Source organism: Labrus mixtus, chromosome 7, assembly GCF_963584025.1.
Source record: "Labrus mixtus chromosome 7, fLabMix1.1, whole genome shotgun sequence".
Taxonomy (NCBI): domain Eukaryota; kingdom Metazoa; phylum Chordata; class Actinopteri; order Labriformes; family Labridae; genus Labrus; species Labrus mixtus.
In genome coordinates, this window is record NC_083618.1 from 27,332,600 (window position 1) to 27,357,842 (window position 25,243).

The following is a 25,243-nucleotide window of genomic DNA, read 5'->3' on the forward strand; positions in this document are numbered from 1 at the left end:
AAAAGTGTAGTCTGTAATATTCAGTGTTACACAGACAGTGTAACATGTTATTGCACAAAGTGGTTTGATAAACATAATATAACATTAATATAACATTATTATTGCACAATGTCAGAGTGAATTGTCCAGTTGTGTGTTTTGTGATCTACTGGGAGCAGTATAAATATTAGACAGAAATTTTTCCTTAAAAAATCTAATTGTAGAAGTTATTGTATTATTCATTCAAATGACATAACTGGCAGCAGTGTGAAAATGGCTTTGAAGCCACATTAATATAATAATGAAAAGATGTAAAATCTAAAGAAAATGTCGTTTTATATCATTTTATTTAAATTGTGAAATTTTTATTTGAAAAGCAAATATTTTAAAATGTGTTTTGGTGGTTATAATTAAAACTTGCACAGATTGATGGCTCAGGCGAGGGATTCAGATTCAGTATTTATGTCTGCAGCAAACATGTGAGATTGAACAATATTGTACACTTTACAAGTCTTTCCTTTAATATAGTTAGAAAAAATGATGTTAATTCGTAAATGAAGTCCAAAATATATTTTTGCATTTTTATTTTCATTTGTAGAAGTGTCATATTGACAACTCATTGTTTAAAGATGTTTTAATGACATAACGGATGTACTTTGGAGTAAAAATTTGACAATTTCATCTGAACTCAAGGTGCACTTTTAAAATTTTCTCTGAACTTTCAACTCTATAATACCATCGTTATCAGCCGTTTCTAAATGTCATAGTTATCGACATAGACATGCAATATTTTTGCACTTTTCATACAATAAATCTACGACAATCTATCATCCCATCTGCATGATGAAGAGTGATATTGCCTGTCTGGAAAGAGACAGTAGGCCTATATGTAAATTTTAAACATTGACTATCAGTCTTAAAGATATTTTAGTTTAAAGGGTTAACAAATAGTGTGTTTTATATCACTCAACTCTTTACAGGTCTTCATAATTAGATTATCATCTTAAAATATACATAACCTTTCCAGGAGGCAAATTATTTTGGGCTTTTATTTTGAAAAGAATTGTTGGGTTTTTTGCCTTTAAAGCAGATTTTCTCACTCTGCTGCTTTAAAAATGGATGCAGGGATTTAAATATTCAGGAAGTCAGTCAGTGAGCAGGAAAAGGGTGAAATATTGATGCATACATGCTGTTACAGCACGATAAATGATGAATAAACAAACCACCCACAACTTGTACTGAAAGAATATAGTTTTATTAAGCTTTGTAGCTAAGCTTCTTCAAATATACCACACCACAAATCCATCAACATCCAATCAATCCCAACAGCAGTTCATTCTTTAACAATCCAAAGAGTTAGGAAGAAACTTACATAGAAGGTTACCTATTCAGTCTTGCGGGGGACGGGAGGGGGGGGGGGGGGGGGGGGGGGGGGGGGGTGGTACACCGTTTGTGTGATCACTAGTGAAGGATGAGAAGGAGAACTCAGAAGAATTAGGTTGAAATGTTAAACGACAATTCTGGTGTAGAAGAAGAAGAACTTAAACGGACACTACAACAGAGCACTAAATTGATTACCGCAGACGGCTGAAGTCTTAATCTGAAGGTGGAGAGTGTTGCTTTCAGTTTCATATGGAGTGATTCTGATCAAAGCGTGTTAAGGTACATGTTCAGATATTTGACTAACGCAGGAGAAAAAACAACAGAGAACAATATTGTGTCACTTCACTATTTCAAAGTGGCTAGATAACTTTTTTGCTTTTTTTTTTGTAATAATTCAATGCAACAGAGATCAGTATCACTAACAAATCAAGGTCAGAACAAATCGGTTACAACAGTTAACAACTTGTATGGGCCATCAGTGACATTAGCCATTTCTTTCATTTTGCAAATGGGCACAGTACCTGTAATGACAGAAGAAAAAGGACCACATGCATTATAAGTACACACCTCTTAAACTGCCAACCATGCAGAGAAGGGCTTTTATTGTTGTGGAAGCGGTTTTTACTACAGCTCTCTATATTTGATTCAAGAAGTCGAGTATCAGAGATTCCGTGTGTCGGACTTTTTAAACGCAGTTTCTTGAAATGCTACGGTTAACTAAACTTACATGGAGCTAATCTGAAATAATGGACACACAGTTGCTTATACGTGAACAAAACTTAAAGTTGCAACCAAAGGCAGTTGTGTTGCAGTTTCCTTTTTCTCGGTTACCTTGACGACAATAAACTGATAACCCTGATGCTAACATGTAAGGCAGATTTGAAAGGAGAGTATTAACCCATAAGCACTGAAGTAATTAAAAATCAAAGCTCCAGAAGCTTTAATAGCTCGATAAAAAGGAATTGTAGTGTTCTCGTTAACAAGTAGAAATCAGTTTCATTAACAAGTGATGGGAGTGAACAACTCCTTAAACTAGCAGTGTAATAAATCTCATGTGTTTCTTGAGAGGGGTTGGAATTTCATCTCTTTTCTTTGAGGAAACAAGTACATTGACTGTAGGTTTTCCAAATTTCCAGATATATTCTAAACCCTGTTCCATCTTTCATCCTTCACCCTCGCTAGAAAAATAGGCTTTACTCTTCTTTTCTCAAGACAGCGGCCTCTAGACCTTCATCTCTATGGCAGCCGCTGTCGTCGTTTAGTGCATTTAAGTGAGGATTAGAATTGCACGTCTTGGAGTCGCATTTGAAGGCACTTTCAGGTTGGATGGGAGCCCTGCGTTCCGCTTCGTCTCCGTTCAGCTGGTCCGCCTCTTTGTCCTCCACGCCGTTCTCCGTCGTCGAGCCGTCGCACGGTGACGCGGGGGATTTTCTCTCCTCCGCTTTGGACCTCTTTCTCTCTTTCACTGCATCCTGTCCAGATGTATGGGCCGGTTTGTGAGGGGGCTTACTCGGCTAAAAAAGAAAAAAGACAAAAAAAAAAAAAAAAAAAGAGATTTTTTTTAACTGATGCCAAAGAGGCTGAGACAGCGACTCTGAGCGCTCTTCTTTAAGTGATGTGAGATACGGAGAAAACACAGAAGCATGCTGAAGGTCGTTGTTACAAACCAAAATGACTGCAGCACAATTTAGAAGTCAATTAGCAGTCAAAGGGTTTTAAACAACACAAAGACCGGCTGAGGGGCCGTTTAGCTCCCACTCACCCCGCGCTGAAAGCTCAAACAATGGCGTGGGAATGTCAATGTTGCACTATAATTAAACAGTGAAAAGAGCAACAGCTGTATTATGATCTCTGTCTGCGGTGGAGCATTACGACTAAGATTATAATCCTGCATTCCTGAAAAAAAGAGGCTGCATGGTGGTGTAGTGGTTAGCGCTGTCGCCTAACAGCGAGGAGGTTCAAATCCCAGTTGAACGTGAGCCTCTCTTTGTGGAGTTTGCATGTTCTCACCACGCATGTGAGGGTTCTCTCCGGGTGCTCCGGCTTCCTCCCACAGTCCAAAGACATGCTCGTAAGGTTAATTGTAGGTGTGAATGTGAGTGTGGCTGCCTGTCTGTCTCTATATAATCAGCCCTGTGATTAACTGGCGAAAAGTCCAGGGTGTGACCCCGCCTCTCGCCCGATGACAGCCGGGATCTACTCCAGCACCTTGTGACCCTGAACAGGAAAAGCAGTATAGATAATGGATGGATGGAAGGATTCCTGAAGAAAAGATCCCAGATGTTGCTTTACCAGTTTTTGATGATTCCACCCTGGCCCTTTTGTCCCTTTTTTTTATTTTTAAATCAAATGTTCTCTGCAACATTAAAGCTCTAGTTTCAGATCACTAGAAGTGTGTCGTCAGTGTCTCTCTTACTTAAATATTCTCATAATCACACAGGTGATCACTCCCTGCTGTTCTCATGATGGATGTTTGACAAGCAGCAACCCTAACTTGACCCTCGAACGCCCGGGGATTTAGTGAAGTGTTCCTGATCCACACAGAGCGTTCTGTGTTCTGACAGGATAAGAATGGCCTTCAGAGCACGGTCATGTATTGAACTTGACCTGCTGAGGGGTCTTTATGTTAAACACTGAATTTAAAGTCGACTCATGTTGGTACTTCAGATGCAACCTTACAAAATGTAATTGGTGACATTCTTGTTAAAGCGACACTTTCACCCGTGTTTTTGTTCAGACACCTCGACAACATGATGAAGTGCTTTTTAACTTATGTAAAGAAGTGGACTTCACTAAGGCTCTACTGGAAGTACCCTAAAGAGGCATGCCAAAAAGAAAGTATCAGTAGCCTTTGACCCAGAAGTGAAAAAAATCTATAACTAATCAATCAAACGTTATACTTTATATATCACACCTGTCAGTCTAATTTAAATGATCAACGTGCTTCACAAAGGAGCAGAAAAGGGATCGACATCTGTAAAAAATAATTTAGAGACTATTGCACGCCAAGAAGAATTTAATTATAATCAAATAAAGAGGGATGATAAAATAATAAAATCAATAAGATCATGAGAATTTAACACACCAGACACCTTTAAAATGTGCGTAAAATACATTTAAATAATGTGACGACTGAGTGATGAATTAATTTTAATGCTGAATAATGAACACAGTTCAATTCTAAAATGATGTGTTGATAACGTAAGATAGAAATAGAATAATCACGATGATGAGGAATAAATATAGAAACTAAAAACCAAAAATCAAACTGTAAAATGTTCACTGAAAAGCAGAATAAGGATAATGATCAAAACATAAGTACATAAATAGCCATGACATCATAAAGTACTTCAAAACAGCCGGACTGAATAAATACATTTTTAAGATTTTGTTTAAAAATCTCCATCACACCACGAGACAAGATGCCGATGCCGAAGTATTTTCTAGATCATCCAACATCCGACTTTTTTCTAATTGTACTCACTCAAAGTTTGCTAAAAACATTTACTGCTTAAATCAAGATGCACAAAAAGCCCCACAAGTTTGTGGCGCCGGTAGTCTAGTGGTTAGTGTGCACGGCCCAGGTACGGAGGTTAGTCCTCCACGCAGGCGGCCCAGATTGGAATCCAACCTGTGGCTCCTTTCCTTCATGTCATCCCCCACTCTCTCTCTCTCTCTCTCTCTCTCTCTCTCTCTGATTTCTGACTCTTTCCACTGTCGTAAACAGAACCACAGTTTGACGTTTATATGAGAGAGAATGTGTCAGTGATTATTATTTCAAACTAAGATCAACTGATGCGACCCTGGGGTGTAGTTGTCCCTGATTTCTGCGTCTGCAGCTTCTCACAGCGCAGACAGATGGGTGATTAGATTAGCATGAAAGCACAAGATGAGTGAACGCTCCCCTCTCCCACGATGTGTAATGAAATGTTACGATCATTATGAATGCATTGTAAAAGGCAATATGTCTCCCATGTGTACGATGACTCATGTCTCGACTCACCAGGTATGCTGTCTGGCTCTTGAAGACTCGAGTGTGGTACCTGCCCCCGCGACCGAACGCCCTGATGACGGGCGTTGAGATCACTCCTCTGGGACGACTACCGGTGACAGAAAAAAAAACAAGTCTTTACTTTTAGCTACTAAAAAAGCAGCAGAAAAACTAAACATGAATCTCAGGAGATAAATACCCTCTGTTCGGTCCACCAACAGACACCACCTGGAGCGGGAAGCCCCCTCTCCCTCTGCCGCGTCGCGCTCCAGCCCACTGACCCACCACCGTGCCGGCTATCTCCAGCTTCCCACCCTGAGACGACATGCTTTGAAGTCCTTGAGGGGGAGAAGAAAAACAAACAGGGTTTATACTAGAAACTGAACGTGTAATGTTCCTTGTGCAAAATCTTTCACTTTCAGAGAGACACAAAACTAAATGGCCGCTGACCTTGGCTGTACCCTCCAGGCATCCCTCTGCCTCTCCCCTGAGGAGGCATCATAGGGGGCGGGGGAAAGAAGGAGCCAGCGGGGGGGTAGAAAGGCATCCCGTGAGGAGGTGGAATCGGCGGCGGCGGGAATGGCGGAGGATGAGGCGGTCGAGTGAAGTTGAGACCTTCGAGGATGCTGTGACGCATCTTCTCCGCCTTGGCAACCAGCTCCCCCTGAAGAGAGAGAGGGAAAGTGGTGAAACAACGGCTCGTTCTACTCATCGACATTTGCTAAAATCAACCCTGAAGTTAAGAACAAACGTGAACTTTGAGACTGGATAGAAGGTCATGCAGGGTTTTCTAATATAGAATCTAAACGTCTAAAAGTAGAATCCACTTTCACAAGGATGTCACAGCATGTTTGTATTTTTCACATTTACTAAAATAACAGTTCAGTTGCAGCTTCAGCGTTTTCTACTAATCTGAAAATGTTGTTATAAACACATTTTTTTATTCTTTTAAGGTATTTTTTTGAGGACATTTTGCCTTTATGGGATAGGACAGCTGAAGAGAGACAGGAAATGTTTGGGAGGGGGAGAGAGTGGGGGACGACAAGCAGCAAAGAGCCGAGGTCGGATTCGGACCCACGTCCTCTGTTAAGAGGACTAAAGCCTCTGTACATGGGGCGCGCGACACACACAGTCAGTAACCACAAGGCGGCCCGTGGTATTTTATTTCTGGACTACCAGTTGGACATTGAAAAGTGCAAACATGAATTTGATTTATTTCTATGGTGATCAAAGTAAAAAAAAAAAAAAAACAGAAAGAAAGACTTTCCAGGTGAATAAGTGTAGTTATCAAATCAGCAGCAATAATGAAAAATGATCAATATGAGTCTTTTGTCAATATTCAGGTGTTGAACTTGTTTATTTAAAGGCACAGAAACGACAAAATCCTGAATGTGGGTCTTAAAAAGTTTTATTAATGGTGTTAATAATGTATTTTGTCTTATTGTCTACTCTTTGAAATTTAACTATTCCTGTAAGTTGCCTCTTTGTTGTTTCTTTATCATCACATGTTCTTTATTTTCTGGTGCGTGATGTTGACTTTTACCCCGTTTGACCCTGCTGGTTATTCGTCCTTATTGAACAGTGCGGGACTGAAACACAAAACAACTTACAGGTTTTCATTTTCGATGACAAAGAGAAGGTGTTGCTGTGTTCAACACTTGCTCAGAGTTAAGTAAAAGATGTTGATTATATCGTGAAGTTTTGAGGAATCAAGCAAGTCTTCAAATTAATATTTATAATATCATGTTAGCGGCTCACTTTTGTTTACCACATAAGTTTTAGTGTTGATGACATGTTTAACATTAAACAGTGTGTGGTATGGGTAACATACATTGATATTTAGATTATTGAAGATTCATCCATGTTTCACATTAACATACTCCTCATTCCGCCTTTTATTTGGTTTAATGTGGCTTACATTTCATTGTCTAATATACAGTTTATGGGTGTCTTTTTCCACACAGATTCCATCTGTTCTCCGCATACGGACACAGAAGAATAACAGCCTCTTATGTTCTCTTAACTAACTGTGTTATTACTGTGGTGGAGACCCTGATGGATAAGGAAACGATTCAGAGCAACAATAAGCTGCTGAACAAATAATTATGAGTTCATTATTTATCCCAGGACACTTTACATTCTAGTAGACGAGTAAAGATGATTCATGTGCTCTGAGACGAGATTAACAAAGATTCAACCACGAGGGAGGAGGAGGTTAAAAAGGGGAACTCTACCCGGTGTGCTTCTTTGAATGTGGAAAAAAAAAAAAAGAACAAGACAACTTTAAAACCACAGTTGTTGTTTTTTTTTTTTTTTTACCAAAATACTCTTCATGAGTCTGACTTTAGACTTAATTACGTCATAATTAGACCTCTTCTCTCTCTCATGCTTTGAAAACTATTAACCAGACAAAGAATCTGCAGGAATGGATGTTGCGTCACAGACACGCTCGTACGTCTGCTGCGTCAACGTGCGTAGAATAAAACACAAAAAGCGAAGTGTCCACACGACACATGAACGTCTGAACAGAAGAAAAAAAACATGGGACGCCTTTAAAGGAGAGACTTTCTAAAAAAAAGTGTGAACTTTGATAGCAGTGCTCTCACACGTTCCTGCAACAAGAACGAGCTGAGACTGTGTAGTTTAATCATTCACTCACCCTCTAGTTACTACAGTTACTTTTTCTAAGTGTAAGTGCAATGGGGTTGTTCACGAACTTTATAAAGATGTGGACATGGACAAATGTTTAGCAGGCTGTGAGCTGAGCAGGACTCAAACTTTGTCATGTTTTAACTGAAGCAAGCAGTCGCTACGGGGAACTAAGAAACTAAACAGGAAACAGAAGAAGTTCAGATGTGTCCTAAAACGGAGGAGTGGAATATCAGGCTTCTGATCCGTCCATTCAGATCAGCTTTAAAGCAGGTCATGTGATCAGGTGACTCGTGCGTGCTGTGCGTGAAGCTACCTGACCGTCACAGAGATCAATGAGCTGGGCCTTCTCCCGGTTGGCTCTGTTGAGTTTGCTCTGAAGCAGCTTGCCGTCAAAGTACATCCAGGGACAGCAGTGCTCCCAAGGTATCGGCTGTCCGCACGCGTCGTTGGCGAACAGAGCCATGTCCACGCCGCTCATGAACAGAGCGGCCAGCTGGACTCCTCGAGGGTCCAGGTTGTCTATCTGTCGAAGAGAGACACCCCCCCTGCTTATTAAATGCCCCCACGCAAGAACATTAACAAACAAGACGATGCAATCATCTACCAGAGGCGCAGAGCAAGCTTGAAGGGCTCATTCACTCGCGGCTGCAGAAACACGACCTGATCCAGCCAACACAACAAAAGCTCAGCAGACACAACCGAGATGTTCTGGCACAGCAGGAGAGCAGACAGGCTGACAAAGCTACACAGACTTGGGTTGCCAACTTTTCCAGTACCCAATAAAAAGGCACAAAAATGTTTAGTTTGGAGCTCAGTGCCACAGCGGTGCGGGTATGAAGTGTGAATAAAGCGTAGCACATTTGATCTGTCATTTTAATAAAACTGTTTTATTGTGTAAGTTCAAAAGAATGACCTTACTTTTGTTTAAGATTGCATTCATCTTTGTTCCAAAAATGTTCCTAAATCTAACAAATCAAACCCCAGACCTCCATCAGAAAGAAATTTTAGTTTTGTTTTTGGGGCTTTTTTTATGCCGTTATTCTAGAGATAGGACGACAGTGGATAGTCAGAATACGGGGAGAGAGAGCGAGAGGGGAACGACATGAACAACAGGAACCACAGGTCGGATTCTAACCCAGGCCGTCCGCTCTCAAGCTAAACCTCTGTACATGAGGCGCGCGCACTTACCGCTAGGCTACTGTCGCCCTAATTTGAGATATTTCTTTAAACAGGAAATGAACAAAAGTTTCACATTCTGCCAAGATGATTAAATTATGATGGTGGAAATAAAATATTCCACTCTTAAACTTGGGACCCACTGTGACCCCATCCTGAAAGTACTTTGACCTTTTGCTAGCGTGGAATTCAGCGTGCCGCGTTTGGTCACGCTCACCTCTGTGGCCTGTAGAGGATTCTGGACGGCTTTTAGTGGAGGAGGCTTTCATCGAGTGGCCCGCTTACAGGCTTGAGAGACGCCTTGCTCCCCATCGCTTGTTGTAGCTGGAAGAAGTCGTTTCTTTTTTTTTTTTGCCCGTTTATCTAAACGTTTATCCACACGGGTGCGCCTCAATCCGACCGAACAACACGTTTCATGAATGAATGAAATTCAGCAGAATTCACTTTTTGATGCTGTAGGTACATCTGATGGGGGGGGGGGGGGGGGATGTGATTGGATGACAGGTGTCACTTGATGGACGTGATGAGTGCTTGATGGACTTTTGGCTGTGTCAGATCAGATCTAGGATCAGTAAAGTGTCGTCTCGTGATTAAAGAGAAATAACATCACTTTACAGGACGGCGGGGGGGGGGGGGGGGGGGGGGGGGGGGGGGGCGCCCCGCTGTGGACAAAGTCATTCAGTTCCAAATACGGGATGTCTCGACTAATACGGGACGGTTGGCAACCCTAACATAGACACACCACGAGGACCAAAGCGCACAGCTGTGTGGATGGTTTAAATCAACTGAAGGGGCCAAATGAGAGCAGAATGAGGAGACGGGGCGCTGCAACGCCTCGGTCTCGACACTTGATAAACCATCCACACGTGACACGGGGAAACCCCCCTGCGACTCACTTAAAAAGCTCTACATCAATTCATCTTTCAGTGCAAAGCTACAGCTTCGGGAACAACAGGCTCGGACAAAACATGGGTTTTGTAGAGCCTTGTTGCAAATATGAGGAGTGTCCAGAGAAAACAAGCAGCATGAAATCAGACAGGAACATCAATTTGAGTCAAATTAGGAGAATTTAAACACAAATAGGTTGAGTACGTAAAGACAGGCGAATGATGTTACATATATTTCATGTGCTTCTTGTCTCTTTATGGTTCTCTGACACTCCTCATATAATTATCACTACAAAATCACCTTCAGTTCCTGCAGCTGGTCAGGCTCATAAAGTTTAGTGGAAAGTGCTTGGGCTAGGAAAGCGTCAAGTTCGTTACGACGCAAAATTCTTACTCCTGGCCATTGTAACATAAACCTGAAGCAAAACAAAGAAGGTTAACATAGTTATAACCGTGTCTGGGTGAATCCTTCCTCCCTCATTCACACTACACTCACCTAGACAAGTGACATCTACAGTACAACATGTTTCTGTGTGTCAGGTGTTACAGAGTCTGTCCTGGCTCTCCGGCAGTAAAAACTCACCGCAGCACACAACAGAGCACCATGAGCGGCATGGGGACATTGGCAGGGTTCAGCATAGCCGGAGTGTCGGAGCGCATGCAGGCCAGGAACGCCCTCATCCTGCGGTTCTTGTCTTCGACGGCCTTGCCCAGCCACAGCTTCCTCAGGTTAGGGCAGGTCCACTCCCTGAAGGGCAGAGCCTCCACCAGCTCCGGAGTGTGGGGAGACTTGCCTTTGTAGGCGGCCCACTCTTTGACGAGGACGTGTGTGTCTGTGGAGATGGAGATAGAGATCAGCGTTTTTTATAAATCCCAGGATCTCTAGAAGATGCAGCACAAATTTGACTAAGGACTGAAAGCACTTCTACCTCAGAGGAGAGAGAGAGAGTTATTAATGCTACTACACACTGTCACTTCAAGGTGAACTCATGCAGGGTTGTGCTAGACACTTCAATCCAATAAAATACTTTTTAAGACCAAAACGAATACAATTTAAGACCATATTATTGCACTGTCAGCGTAAGGGCTTGTCGGATTTAATGCAGGATTCAACAGCTTTGATTCCCACTGTCCCGGGTTTCAAAGCTTTTTTTGCACATCTAGTAAGCAGCCTCATTATCGCTGTTTGCTCCGCCAACCAGTCCCTGGATTTGTCATCTTGAAGCCAAATTTCCTCCAACTTTATGTCTCTGTCATCTTCTTCTGTTTGCAGTTTGGGAATGTGTTTGTAAAACACAGCCGTAATCAATGCTCTAAATCCTTTGAATTGTCATGTGAGCAAGCAAAACAACAAAATTTAAAAAACACATAACGCTGCAGAGACTGTGGATTTAATAAAGTTTTCAGATATTTCTCAGGCAATGAGGCATTAAAAAATAATTTAAGACTTTTAAAAAAAAGGATTAGGGGGAACCCATGCTTTATTACAGCTCCCAAAATACATTTTTCTCAGTCCATCCTCTTTAAGTTTTATCACACATGCATGAAAATAACACTGGACATGTACCATGACAAAGTTCAGCTCCTCTTGTTGCTTTTGGACCGAGGTCGATAACTTTAAAATATATTCTGACGCACACATTGTTTATTTAAGCATCTGTTATGAGACTGTACAGAGTAAATAAAGATGTTACTGATCAGGAAAATTCTTCATCAGATACTGAAAATAGACTCTTAATCCCTGAAGTCCCAAACCCCCTCTGCCCACAGCTGGACCGCCTAGTACCATGTGTCCCCTCGTCAGCATCAATAACTTTATCTTAAAGCATTATCAGGTCTGCCAGATAACTTTTGATATCTGTAACTTTGAGTTAAAGGGATACTTCACCCATTGAAACATGAAACTGTATTGACATCGGGTCATACATGTAGTAGAAATGTGAAATACATTTTGAAGTTCAAAAATACTACCAGCTTTCCAATGATACAAAGCTTAATGCAAATGGGTGAAGTATCCCTTCAAGTTTTACTTTACTTTTACCGGTATCTTGAACAAGCTTTGTGCCGACTCCCATCAGATATTTAAATGTCAAAGATATCTTGGATGCTTCTCCCTATGCGTGATTTTCTACACATATTGAACAGGAACATTTTAACTGTATCAAGCCTCCCTAATATTTAGTCTTTGTCCAGTTATGTGCTGTGTATGATTCACAACATCACATCCTTTTTAGTTGAATTCGATGTATTTGTATATTCTTCTGTGCTTCAAGAATGGAGACGAGAACATACTTGAGGTTTAGTGTTTCTATACAGATACTGTAGTTGGCCAGTTATCAAATATCCCCCCACACTCAACCAGGTAGGCCGTGGCTAGCTTAAGGTCACTGCAGTAGTGACAGAAGACGCTTGATTTCATGTGTGCACAAGTGGATTGAATTTCCCTCGTAGCACAAAGAGAAGCAAGACGCTGACCGTTTCAGTCACATTCAGTCTGACATGTATAAATAAATATCAGCTGAGTCGATAACCGTGTGTTTAATTAAAAAACTTTTTTTTTACTAAACCAGAAGTGCATGCTGGGAATATTTTGCAAGTAAGAGCTGTTCGCCTTTTCTGAGACTCTAGATATGATGAGATGTATAACAGGGGGCATAAAGGTAATTTTGTGACCACAGGACTCACATGCAGGGAGGCAGTTCTTCCTCATGGCGAGTCTCTCAGCCTTCTTCCTGGCCTCCGCCAGGCTGAAGAGCACTCCGTAAACATATTGACGGATGGGACGAAACAGCTGCACGGCTGAAGGCAGGTCTTTGTTAGCTTCATCCTCAACGGTGACAGACAGCTTAATCTCACCCTGCAAAGACACACTGTTACCTCAAGTGGTGCATGATGCCACACACAGCTCACAGTAAACACTCCACAGATAAACATCATGTCTGTGTATGCTTTTGACAAGAACGTGGCGATGTGTTGGATTTGTTGGGGTGGATTAGTCCGACCTTAGTGACAACATGGTAGATGTAGGGGTACATAAGGCCCTTCTTGTGTCTGTGCTCAGCCACCCGCAGGACTTCGGGGGCCACAGCAGGGAGAGGCGGGATGGTGATGTCCATGTGGTTCCTGGTTGGCATAGAGAGCAGGGAGGGGATCTGGGCATTCAGGCTGTGGAGACCTCCGGGCTGTGACCCTGGGCAAGCCTCGAATTTTACACAGAGGTCCACCTGAGAGCACGGGATGCAAAATTAAGTAAGCTGGTGGGATGTCTGATCAGATGCAATGGGTTTCCTCTGAGGTGTTACTCACTTTTGTTTGGTCCTCCAGGTCTCCCTCTGGTGGGTTCACAGAGTGTCCGTTTTTCTCCCAGCCTCCCTTATGGTCACTAAGATGACTGAAAAAAACAAAATGCAAATGACTGAGTTTTAGCAGAGCAGTGATAAACCTCTGATCATATTAGGCTGGCAGTGGACTGCAGAACATATCGTTGTTCATACTGTAAAAATGTTTACAGTACGCACAACGTTTATTGCTTTTATCAACCGAGCACATCAAATGCTGTTTCATTAGAATTACTGTCAGACACAGGGAAGGTTTTTCTGTATGAATCTTAAAGCAGGGAACCACGGCTTTAGACTCAGAGATGCTAATCTCCTAACCACTTAGAAATGAGCTGCATGTCAAGATAGTGGTCATTGATGGATGAAGCCAACAGAATGAAATGATAAAGTTTTTATTTTATTTAACCAGGTAATAACCCATTGAGATCACGATCTCTTTCACAAGGGCGACCTGGCCAAGAGGGCAGCAGCACACGTCATCATAAACAAATTAAATGTAAGAGAAAACAACAATTTACAATGTGCAAATTAGTTCACAGATGAAGTGCAGAGTCGTGATGAGAGATAAACTGACCAATGCTCTCGCGTTTTTTAAAGTGGAGATACAATTCTGAGGTCTGGACCTGAGGACAACCCCCCCCCCCGCCCTAAGATCCTGTCATGAGCCCATTTTGAGATTGCACTTCTGCAACAACGCTGTAACTCTTGTTGAGTGGTGACCCACTTTACCACTGAGCCATGACCCCACCCAAACAGTAAGGGGACAGTGAACAAGAAAGGAGTTTCTCATTTGAAGGAGCCGGCAGCAGCAGCAGCAGCAGCAGACACGTGTTGTGTTTGGACTCACTTGGCAGTTGTGCCTGAGCTCTCGTCGTTCTCAGAGGAAGATGATGCAGAGCAGGCGTGGAGGAGAGCGGCCCGCGTGTGGTTGGGACTGCCGGCCTGGCCCGGGTTGCTCGGAGAGGACCTCTCGTACAGCGGTGTGTGCTTCCCTTCGTGAGGAATGTCGCCGAAGCTGTTCTGCTCCGTAAGGCCTCTCTCCACAGAGTCGAGAGCGAGGCCGCGCTCCACCAGAGGCTCTAAGAACGGGAGACGGACCTACAGACGGGGGGTGGGGGGAACAGACTCATGTTAATAAGCTGAACAACTTGTACTGTTAAGTACTTTACACAGTCATATCCCAGTCTTACCCCCGGTTTAATGGGCAGCGGCACCTGTGGAATGTTGAGCATCTTTGGAGACGGCGCTGCAGCAGGCACTCCCATGTGTTTTGGTCCAACTGTGCAAAAATTAATAAAGTCAGCATTTAGACCAGAGAGATCCTGGAGCTGCTGCACAGAGACTTAGATTTTATTTTTTGGACTTTTTGTGCCTTTATTGAGAAACAGGACAGTGGAGAGAGAGAGGGAGAGAGAGAGAGAGAGAGAGAGAGAGAGAGAGAGAGAGAGAGAGACAGACAGAGAGAGAGAGAGAGCGAGAGTGGAGAATGACATGCGGGAAAGGAACAACAGGCCGGATTTGAAACCCGGGATGCCCGCTGTGAGGACTTCTGTACATTGGGCGCGTGCTTACCTCTAGGCCACTGGTGCCCCCGCAATGTAAGAAACAAATAGGTCTATTCAGTATTTCTTAGTTTGCTTAATGTCGAACAAAGGTGAATTATTTGTAGGCATATTTGAATTATATTCCAAATAAAATATAGCTGAAGTATTGCGACGCCCATCCCGTTTGTTTAAGGAATTTAGCATTTTTTTAATAATGAAATCAGTCAACGATAGATTAACCATTAGACCCACAAGAGTGTATTTCTCTGTAACACTTTAAGCACAGCATTAATATTTGTACTTACACTTTTCTTTCTAGGCCCCAAGCTGCACATTAACACAGTATATAAATATAGATAACTGGATGTGTGATTTAAACACATGCCCAATGTTAGCTACATTATAAGCGTGCAGCAAATGTGCGACTAATGGCTTGAACTGGACTCGACTAGTCTACTTTGACAGTATGTATCTTACTGCAGCTCATCAAACACACACTGCGGTAAACCGGAACACCACAACAGGAAAGAGAGTGTTGTCTGATGCATGGCGCTTCTCTTTGCTGATGTAGCACTTCTATGGGCATGAGCAGCTGTCTGAATGCCCTCTGGTAAAAACATACACAAGTTACATTTCTAAGTGAGTCATATGAACCCATTTTACAAAGAGAGGGATCGCTCAACCTATCCGAATCAGCGTCCCTCCAGCTCCTCGAAATGCAAACTAAAGCTGCTGAGGAATACCGACTGTTGTATTCCAGTTCAGAATAAATCATCATACTGTACAGTGTCATAATACAGAAACCCACCGAATAGTGGAGGCAAGTGAGGGGGTGTGCTGGCCACTGAGTAGTACTCCACTGCCTTCTTGAAGCGGATCACTTTGTCATCAGTGCACGACTAAAAGAACATACAATGAGAGTGGAAAAAGAGCGGAGTCAGAGGATTGGCTGATTATTTGTCAACAGAGGAACGAAACTATCCAAGTTAATAACGATGTGACCTTTAGACAGAGTGGCTCTCTGCGTTCTCTGCTCATTATGCAGCATCAAGTCCTTTTTATTTTACATTCGAGGAAGTGCATAACGTGTTCCACACTGCAGTGTATCCACATAACAAATACAAGGTGTGACATTTAAACTACTTTAAAGGATGCTGTGGCTAAAAGAGAGAAACAAATCTATCATTATGTCTGGTTGGTATAATGTATGATTACACACTGCAAAGTTCGACCATGTGAAATGATCTGTTTTCTTTTTATAGGGATAAACATTTATGAATCATTACGCTCTGTTTGAGTCTGAGGCTGTACATATTTCACTAGACTCTTCATCAATTCACCAAAGTGAACACATTTATATAAAGCTTCCCTGCAACCCTCTCCTGATGCTATAAAGGTTTTTCTGTAGGCTCATCACCGTTTACTGATGCACCACTTTATATACACTATACACAATACAATAGGTTTTTCTAAATTCAAATATGGAACATTATAAATCTGTAGTAACAAAAAGTCCTGACAAAGTATTTTTATTATGGAAGTTTCACCCAGAGTCATTGATGCACTTGCTCTGCTTGGCATACCTGTGAATGCTTGAAGATGTCCTTGGCGATGGCCTCCAGGTCGGCGATGTCCGGGATGTTGCGGACGTAGTCGGCCACAGCCTTGATCACGACGTCACAGGGTGGGAGCACGAGCTGGTGGGCGCGCACCTGAGGGGTCATAGAGGTCACGGACAGGTCAACCACTCACATAACACACGCTGATCAATCAATCAATCAATCAATCAATCAAATAATTATTTGTATAGCGCCAATTCATAACAAGTGTTATCTCGAGACGAGCGATAATGCGCAGGAAGGATTTCTCCTTTTGTATTCCTGCTGTCCACACTTCCTCGCCGCTGAGCTGGAGGTCGGAGCAGGCCGTGCACGAATGGTTGTGGGGACGACGCGGTCTGATGGGTGGTGGCTGGGCGTCAGGGACGTCGGGTCGCAGTAGTGCCAGATGACCTCACTCAAGGTTGGGGTAGCTCAGTCTACACAAGACTGGCAGATGATACCGACACGCATGTGTCACTCTGAATAAGTTCAAGAGTAAGTGAGGCAGCTCTAATGTAGGTGTGGTTGTCTAAATGGCAGAAATAAAAGAGAAGCACGCTCATTGCCTCAGTCTTTACACATTAAGACATTCAAAGTTGTCCATGTGGCAGCAGCTGCAGATTAAGACTTTTAATGTCTTCAAACTAAACTCATACATTAGTTTGAAAACGACTACGATCTCCAGGTCTTCACATTATGTACCATACAGTTATGGTGAAAGATTTTATTGATATGGTATATATATATTCAGGCCAGGGGTTATAAGCCAAACAAACAGGTGGCCGTTATTATATTTGCTCCATCTAATAGCACATTTGAACCTGATGACTTTGTGTTTAATCACAGCCAGCTAGTTATTTAAAAACCAACAGCTGAAGCGTTAACACACCCTGCCCTTAAACGGTCTGGCACTGCTGTCACACAACTCTGTGACCAGAGCTGACCAATCTCTGAATCTTCTGGTTCTGTAGACTCGCCATGCACGAGAATTCAGCCAAGTGACTACAGGCAAGCGTGGTGGCAGCTGGTAGTTCACAGCTAAGAGAGCCATGAACAGTTTCACATCCATTTGTTGTCATCTGGCAGTTTTCTGTCACACATCTGTTAGAGACTACATGAGGGGATGTTCACAGCACTGTTTGAACTCATGGACAGTATGTGAGAATACTGTGTGTAGCCATTAACACCACCCTGAGCTTAGCTTATAAACCGATGTTTTCAATCAAGAGTTGTAGTTGTTTTGGCCACCGCCGTTTAGTTTTTTCTGTGACTTAAGAGGCTGGATGGAGGACAGACGATATCTCTGGTGTCAAACTGATACTCACAGGATGCCATGCTGAAGCATATCCAGCTTTAATGTTACTTTACTCAAACTGGGACCATACTTTAAGCAATGGACAAAATTATGTGATGCAGAAGACCACAAACATGCAATTGAGACAACTCACTAGAAACATTTTTTCCTTGGGTAATCAATAAAAAGAGAAGTTGTGTAATGTTGTCATTTTCTAAACAGTATGACCCTGCTCCTGGTAGCCATTTGGAAGAATTGCAAGTCAAAGGCACCTTCTTTTTTTCTTCACTTTTAGAACCAAGAAGCAGTGTCCATGTCCTATACATGATCTTATTTGAACTGAAGACAATGGACTGTCCTTTCACTCAAAGGGAAGTAGAATTAGGTTGACCTCTAGTCTTCAAAGCCCAGAATGAATCATCAAGAAAACTGAATGGGTGTATTTTTTTAATGAAAGAATTAATCTGTCCTTGCCCCTAAAAGCCTTTTAAAGGTCATATATTGAACTCATTTTCAACATAAATAAGTCTCAGAGCTTCCCACAACATGTCTGTGAAGTTTCTTGTTCTAAATCCACTCTGATCCTGTATTTGATCATGTCTATAAACTCCTCTATTTCAGCCCTGCTCAGAACAGGCTGTTTCTGTGTCTGTAGCTTTAAATGCAAATGAGCTGTGTTTGACCACGCCCCCCTCTCTGGAAGGGCTTGGGTTGCTTGGGCTTTCTTGAACCATGCCCAATCAAATTTTACGGTAAGAAGGCAGAACCTCACCTCTGTTACTACCTCTGACGGCACAGAAGTACATTCAGATTGGAGGCGAAATGTCTAAAGGGCGTAAATATTGGGGCTTGAAATGGGAGTCTAAGAAAATTAGTGACAATGTTGTTGTTGTTCTTTTGTGTGTGTGTGGGGGGGGGGGGGGGGGGGGGGGGTATTTGTTCAGATGGCCTTCTGAAGGAGAAACGCCTGAAACTATGACAAATTATATTCAGCCCAGCGATGTGATTATACCATCATTATTATTGATGTTGTTGATTATTATTGATTATTGACCCATGTTATATTAAGTATTTACCTTCAAGGATGCTAAAGGATGCTCTGGACCAAGTAAGCTCCAGTGAAAGGCAGCCAAGTCTTCATCAGGCAGAATGTGATTACCTGTTAAAACACACAATTTGTGTCAGTACGCATCATCTGAACTGTCAGTATCATCTTTTTTTCTCTGTCGAGCGGAATCCAAACTTTACCTAAAAGTGATGCAAAAATGACGAAACGATTTGGGTTGAGATCGAGCTGCCGCGCAACTTCGTGCATCAGGTACTGGCTGGTGGTGAGGCTTTTGCTGTTGCGGCTCAGCTTGAGGGCGTGGGCGCTGAAGTAGCATGGGATGTTGCACAGAGCGTAGTCCGAGTCGTAGGCCACCAGGCCGTGGAAGCCGTTCTCCCTGCATAAGGCAATCACTTCCAGGTGGTGGTCCTCGATGCTCTGGACAACCTGGGGAGGGGGCCCCGAGACAAGAATTAGGCTTTAGACGGTAAAGATGCAAAATAAACCTCTTACATAGACATTAGGAACGAGAAAAGGTTAAAGAAACGGGATTATCAACCAGGGGTCGTTTTGTTTGAGCTGCTCTTAGTGAATTAGTCCTACACACCTGATTGGATACTCGAAGAAAGGGAGACAAATAATGAGCTATATTTAAATCTTTGTCAGAGGGCGGGTCAACAGAAGCCGTCCTAAACAGCACTATTTAATGAATACTGACACTATACATTGATCTGACAACGTAACTCCTCAGTGCATTGGAAAAAAACATTTTCTTTGGCAGCATTGGGCCCATTTGCAAAACAGCCTTACAGGATATATAGTAATTCAGGAGGCTGTATACATGTAGGTGAATGAAATTAGACTAATGCGACTCCCCTTGGCTGTTTTTAAGGCCTTGATAGATGACTTTGTCCAATCGCAGGTCATTTGGCTTTGCACTGCTGTATCGGCTTTGTACTACAAAACCCAACATGTGTACGTCCCTTCAGGTGGTAAAAGCAGACGCCTGATCGGCTTGGATAAAAAAAAAAAAAATCATGCAAAACAACCTGCTTCTCCCAAAAACTGCCTCCACTGAACAGCAGCCACTCTAACTAACCACAACAGAGACTTAAAAACACAAGGACACATTTTGTGTTTCACAGTTTGAGAGGTGATTGCAGTAGCCTGAAGTTACGGATGAAAGGGTTGTTGTTCCTGTTGCTGTTGCAGGTTATACGTTAACTTCATATCCTGTCATATTTAAATGTGCTGAAGTGACAGGTTTGGTTGTGTAGGTAGACGGTAGTATTCACAGAACGCAGGTCAAAGTCTGTGGATATGCCAGTCTGTCTGTCTATCTGGTGGGACAGACATGCAAAAAGAAGAGAGCCGCAGAATGACTTCAGGTATGTTTTTTGGGCACATGAAACACTCCCCTACTCCCCCCAAAAAAAACACCTGAGTTATATGTGATGTCTGGTTCAAATGTGTACTTTTTTTTTTTTTTACTTTTCAAACAAATCTCTCTCGTTACCTGAAACAAAGAGGATCATTTCCCAGCTTTTAAATCTGTTCTCTTTGGAACCTTTCCTTAAGGTGTCGTCATGACCACGGCTGACCCTAACCTAATGAATATTTCTGATATTAGAAAAATAAAGTTTAAATATTGACATAAAGCTGCATTTAAGGTGAATCAGGTATCTGCCTGATGACTTAATGAACTTAACTCTGTACAACAGCTCACCTCATGCGATCAGAGAACTGTCATCATGATAACATCTGTCTCTCCTTACTGTAATCTGTTCTGCACATGTTAAATCTACAAATTATCCCTGCACTCATGTTCACTTCATTTGTCTGTCTACTCGCCGTTATATTGAATAGTTTCTGCTTATAATATGTCTACACTCATGCACTTTAACTCATGTCAATACTGTCCATTTACAACTCTGTTCTTGCACATTTACATTTAATCTTTCCTATTTAAGACTAGTAATGCTAAGTTAAATCCTGGTTGTATATATTCACATTCTTAGTTTTGATATTTTTAGTGTTTATTTACTTTGTATTTAATATTATATTATGTTTAGATTTGCTAACATTGTGTTTTTTGCTCATATTGTGTGTTCGGACAACCTGCTGCTGTAACGCCACAATTTCCCAGTTTGGGATCAATAAAGTAATTCTATTCTATTCTATTAATACGCTCTGTACTGCACCTGTATACTAACAAAGCAGATCTAAAAAAAAAAATCCATAATAAGATCTGAAACTTCAAATAAATGACCAATATATGTGTAATAATTTCTGCATACTTGAGACGAAAACTGCATACAGTAGGAGATAATCTGCTAAAATATGTGTGAATTTATGCACTTTGAAATGCTGCTGTGCTGCAATCTTTAGAGGTTGTTACTAATCTTTTGCTGTATTGATTAATTCCCTCATTGTGTCATTGACTATTCGTGAATTGGGTGCATTTATTTAACTGAACAGTGGAAAAAAAGTGGTCAGTGCATCATCAAAGCTGAAGAGGAAAGCCTGTCAAACTGACCCAAAGAGATCCAATCAACAAAGACATTTATGAAATTCAGAAAATATTTACACCTCGCATATTATTCAATTGCTTTTCTTCTTCTAGTTAACCCTTCTTACACAAAGTGCAGCCAGTCAGTTTTGCTCTTCTCTGCACAGCAAACCACCTGACATTTTTTTTATTTAGATCAAGATGTTGATCAAAATGCATCTGCTGTCATGTCAGACTGAGCTCCTTATTGGGTTTGTAACAAAGTCACTGAGTTCACTGCTAACACTCCTCGTCACAGATTAACTTCACAGAGTTTGATCTTTTATGAAGGCTTAAGTTGGCGGTGGGTGGCTAACAGGCTAATCAAAAAAAGAAAAAAGAAAAGCCTGCTAATGTCTGCGGGTGGTAGCCCAAAGTGGCTCGGCTCAACAGGCGCTGCCAGGCCGAGTTTTCACTCACCCCTACGCGGAACCTGAGGAGCGCCAGTCGGATGCAGTGGGCCATGCACACGGGGGGCAGAAACCAGACTTTGGGCGGCGGGGTGCCCTTGTTCTGGACGTGGCTGATGATCTGCTGAGCGGTCTGCCTCTCGTTCACCTGTCGCTTGACCCACTCGTGAAGACGGCCTTTCTCCAGGGCGCCATTAAAGCACACCAGGAGCTCAATGTTGCCGCTGAAGCAGGCCTTGGAGAGGGCGGCCAAGTAGCCCAGCATGTGGTTCCACTGGCCCCCGCTGACCCAGTCGGTGTAGAAGCCCCCGTAGAGCCGGTGAAGGCAGTTCTCGGCGTCCACCAGCAATCTCAGCGGACTCTGAGGGGGTCTCTGCCGGCCACCTCCGACTATACTCCCCCTGGCTAGCTTCTGGAGCTCCACCGGCACCACGGCGCTGGGGCAATGCTTTTCAATGTACTCCAAGAAGCCCTGCACACCCATGTTGAAAAATAAGTTTTAGCAGGAAAATTATGGAAAATTAAAACCCGAGGTGGTTGCAGTCCGCCTGTCACCTCGACAGTGACTGACAGCCGCTTGGTAGCCGAGGATATTGCAGGAGTTGAAATAATTTTAAAAGCGCAGACATGTGCCGCTATTTAGACATCTTCGGTGAGTTTTTGGTGAGTTGTTGGTTGTTTGTTTTTTTGGGGGGGGGTTCATGGCTTCAAGCCGCCATGTGTCGATTCACGGTGCCATGTCTGGTGGGGATGTGTGAGTGTGACTGGTGAGAGAGGGAGACCAAGGGGAACGCATGACGTCACCACGTACGGGCACGTACAGAAGAACACGTGGAAACAAGGGTGTTATTATAGTTCATTGTTTCCCCCTAGTGGCTAACTCTGATTCAGAAGAAACCCTTTGCTGAGTTCCTGTATTTAGATTATAATCTGGAAATAATGTTCTTAAAATATGTGTATCAGGACTGGACTCTTAAACCATTTAAACCAGCCTGTGGCTCCTTTCCCGCATGTCAATCCCATCTCTCTCTCTCTCTCTCCCTGATTTCCACCTCTATCCACTGTCCTATCTCTCCATTAAAGGCACAAAAGCCCCAAAAATAAATCTTTAAAAAACATTTAAACCAGTTATTTTTTGTATTTTTATTTATTTTTAAATTTATTTTTAGTATCTATCTATTTTTTTGTACATTCTTAATTTTTTTTTTGTTTTTTTAAATTGTACTGTGTTCACTTTCTGTTTGCAATCTTATCTTTGCTCTTTGCTGCTGTAACACTGTAAATTTTAACGTTGTGGGATAAATAAAGGATTATTTTATTTTATCTTATCTTATTTTCCACTTACAGGGTTAATCAAAGTTTGAGATTAAGATAAAAGTGTCAGTTTTATCCTGAAATGAAAGTAAATATGGATTAATTTACCCTGTCACTGAATGTATTATTTTACATACTTCCGTTATTTAAAGCACTGTATCAGACTCTCGTTCATTTCTTTGACCTCAGATAATTTTTGATATTTTGGCGCTATGATTTCTGGATTTATTTGATAAATTGGCTTATGTATGTGTGTAAATATGTTTGCTTCTAAGTGTCTAAATGTTTTAAATAATTGTTACTGATTTGACAATGGTTTTATAATAATTTAATATATATATATTATGTATTTCATCGTATGTTTATTTTTTTCTTGTTCTTTCTTCTTTAAGGTTAAGGCATTGTCTACACTGAGGTTGTCAAAATTTGATTTTCATATAGCAGCTAAAATGACACTTACTGGATACAAAGGTTTTAAACAAATTATTCTGTTGGGAGACTTATAGCTCTTTTCTAGTCTTCTGACTACTCAAAGTGCTTTTACACTGCAGGTCACACCTACACATTCACACACTGATGGCAGAGGTTGCAATGTAGTGAGACACATTCATACGCCGTCGACGAAGCATAAAACTCAACAATAAATTTATAACAAACAATATCAAACAAGCACAACAATAAACAGGATACAAACCAGGATACAATAAAACAAAGTAAAACAGAAAGAGCAAGATGACTACAAGACCTCTTTAAGAACTGTTTCAGATTCAGTGTAAAATGACCTTGGTCTGGAGTGATGATGATCATGATGATAAAATTAAAAGTTTGGAAACCATTCCCAAATACTATGTAGATCATCCAATTTTCCTGAGGCCTGATTAAACAGTGACCACATAGGCCTACATGAAGTCATAACCTTACATTGCTGCTAGGGGGCAGCATCATATAAGTGAGTCCATTGTCTGTGTGCAGCCTTGAGGTATTTTAGCTGTCCTTTATTTTTCAAACTTTGTTTCCTCTATTTTTTTTTGTTGCCAGCATGTGAATCAAGTGTGTACAGAACAATTTGCACCATGCGTTCAACGATGCAGAATGTATCCAACCTGCATGTTATTCAGCACGGTATGCTTTTAAAAAACTGAAAACACAAGGTAAATACAGGTATATTATAAAACTCTTAAACTCTCTAACATTCTCAAGGTGTCAGGTATTAAGTTCCTATCAAAGCCAGATTACCAGGTAGGGTTACCTTGTTCATGAGCTAAGCTGCTTTAACTTGAAAAAAAAAATGCAATTTTAAAACAAAATTAAGTAGAAAAGTTATCTAGAAATAACAGATTTTTTAACAGAGTTGTTAAAACTGGAACAACTGGGAGATGAGAGACCCCAAGATTTTTAGAATACAGGAAAAAAAAAAAAACATTTAACCCTCACCCTTTTTTTTGTGTGGTCTGCTTAAAAAAAAAAAAAAAGGAAATTATTTTTTCTGCCTTTTTGCCTTTATTGGATAGGACGGCTGAAGAGAGACAGGAAATGTTTGGAGAGAGCGTGGAGGATGACACAGAGCAAAAGGTCGTGGTCAGATTCTAACCCATAACCGCTAAGCAATCGACTCCCAAATGGCAAGATATTCTGAACTTTACGCCTGAGCCGGTTAAGACAAAACACACACACACACACACGCACACACACACACACACACACACACAATACTGGATATGTTTCACACAAACCAACCAACATTGAGACACCTTAAAAACATATCTCACCCGATCTCAAAAGTTTTATTTTTCTGTCATCCAGGAAATTGCTGCGTCCCCTGTGAAACCAAAACACAGTGCTAACACCTTATCTTTATTTGAATGACCTTAAAGGCAGAATGTGCAAGATTTTACACATAAACACAGCAGAACTCAAGTTTATCATGACTGTCTACAATGAAGCTCGAGTCCTGCCATCTGTATTGTTGTCAGCGCTGTGTTTACATCACGTTTACATGGACGGCCTTGTGTATGAAGCTGTTTTAGACCAGGACTAGAGAAAAGAAGAGTAATATACTCACTGATTATTTGGATGTC

At 41.7% G+C, this 25,243-nt stretch overlaps 1 protein-coding gene across 1 annotated transcript; it reads right to left on the bottom strand.

Moving 5' to 3' along the window:
• Nucleotides 1-1,212: 1,212 nt before the first annotated feature.
• LOC132977070 (constitutive coactivator of PPAR-gamma-like protein 1 homolog) lies at nt 1,213-22,612 on the bottom strand. The gene is made up of 17 exons (XM_061041449.1): nt 21,862-22,612; nt 19,094-19,340; nt 18,922-19,004; nt 16,534-16,662; nt 15,759-15,849; nt 14,597-14,685; nt 14,254-14,504; nt 13,375-13,459; nt 13,071-13,292; nt 12,754-12,925; nt 10,652-10,901; nt 10,370-10,484; nt 8,319-8,528; nt 5,804-6,017; nt 5,553-5,691; nt 5,366-5,462; nt 1,213-2,876 (listed from the first exon to the last, which is right to left on the bottom strand). The coding sequence occupies exons 1-17, from the start codon at nt 22,333-22,335 to the stop codon at nt 2,556-2,558; spliced, it is 3,189 nt and encodes a 1,062-aa protein (XP_060897432.1). The 5' UTR covers nt 22,336-22,612; the 3' UTR covers nt 1,213-2,555.
• Nucleotides 22,613-25,243: the final 2,631 nt, after the last annotated feature.

Coding starts and splice junctions, on each gene's coding strand:
- LOC132977070 (XM_061041449.1), bottom strand. CDS start 22,335: ATGGGTGTGCAGGGCTTCTTGGAGTACATTGAAAAGCATTGCCCCAGC. Junction 13,293..13,374: donor ACCTGGAGGACCAAACAAAA/GTGAGTAACACC, acceptor CCGTGCTCTCAG/GTGGACCTCTGTGTAAAATT. Junction 2,877..5,365: donor AGAGCCAGACAGCATACCTG/GTGAGTCGAGAC, acceptor TTTCTTTTTTAG/CCGAGTAAGCCCCCTCACAA.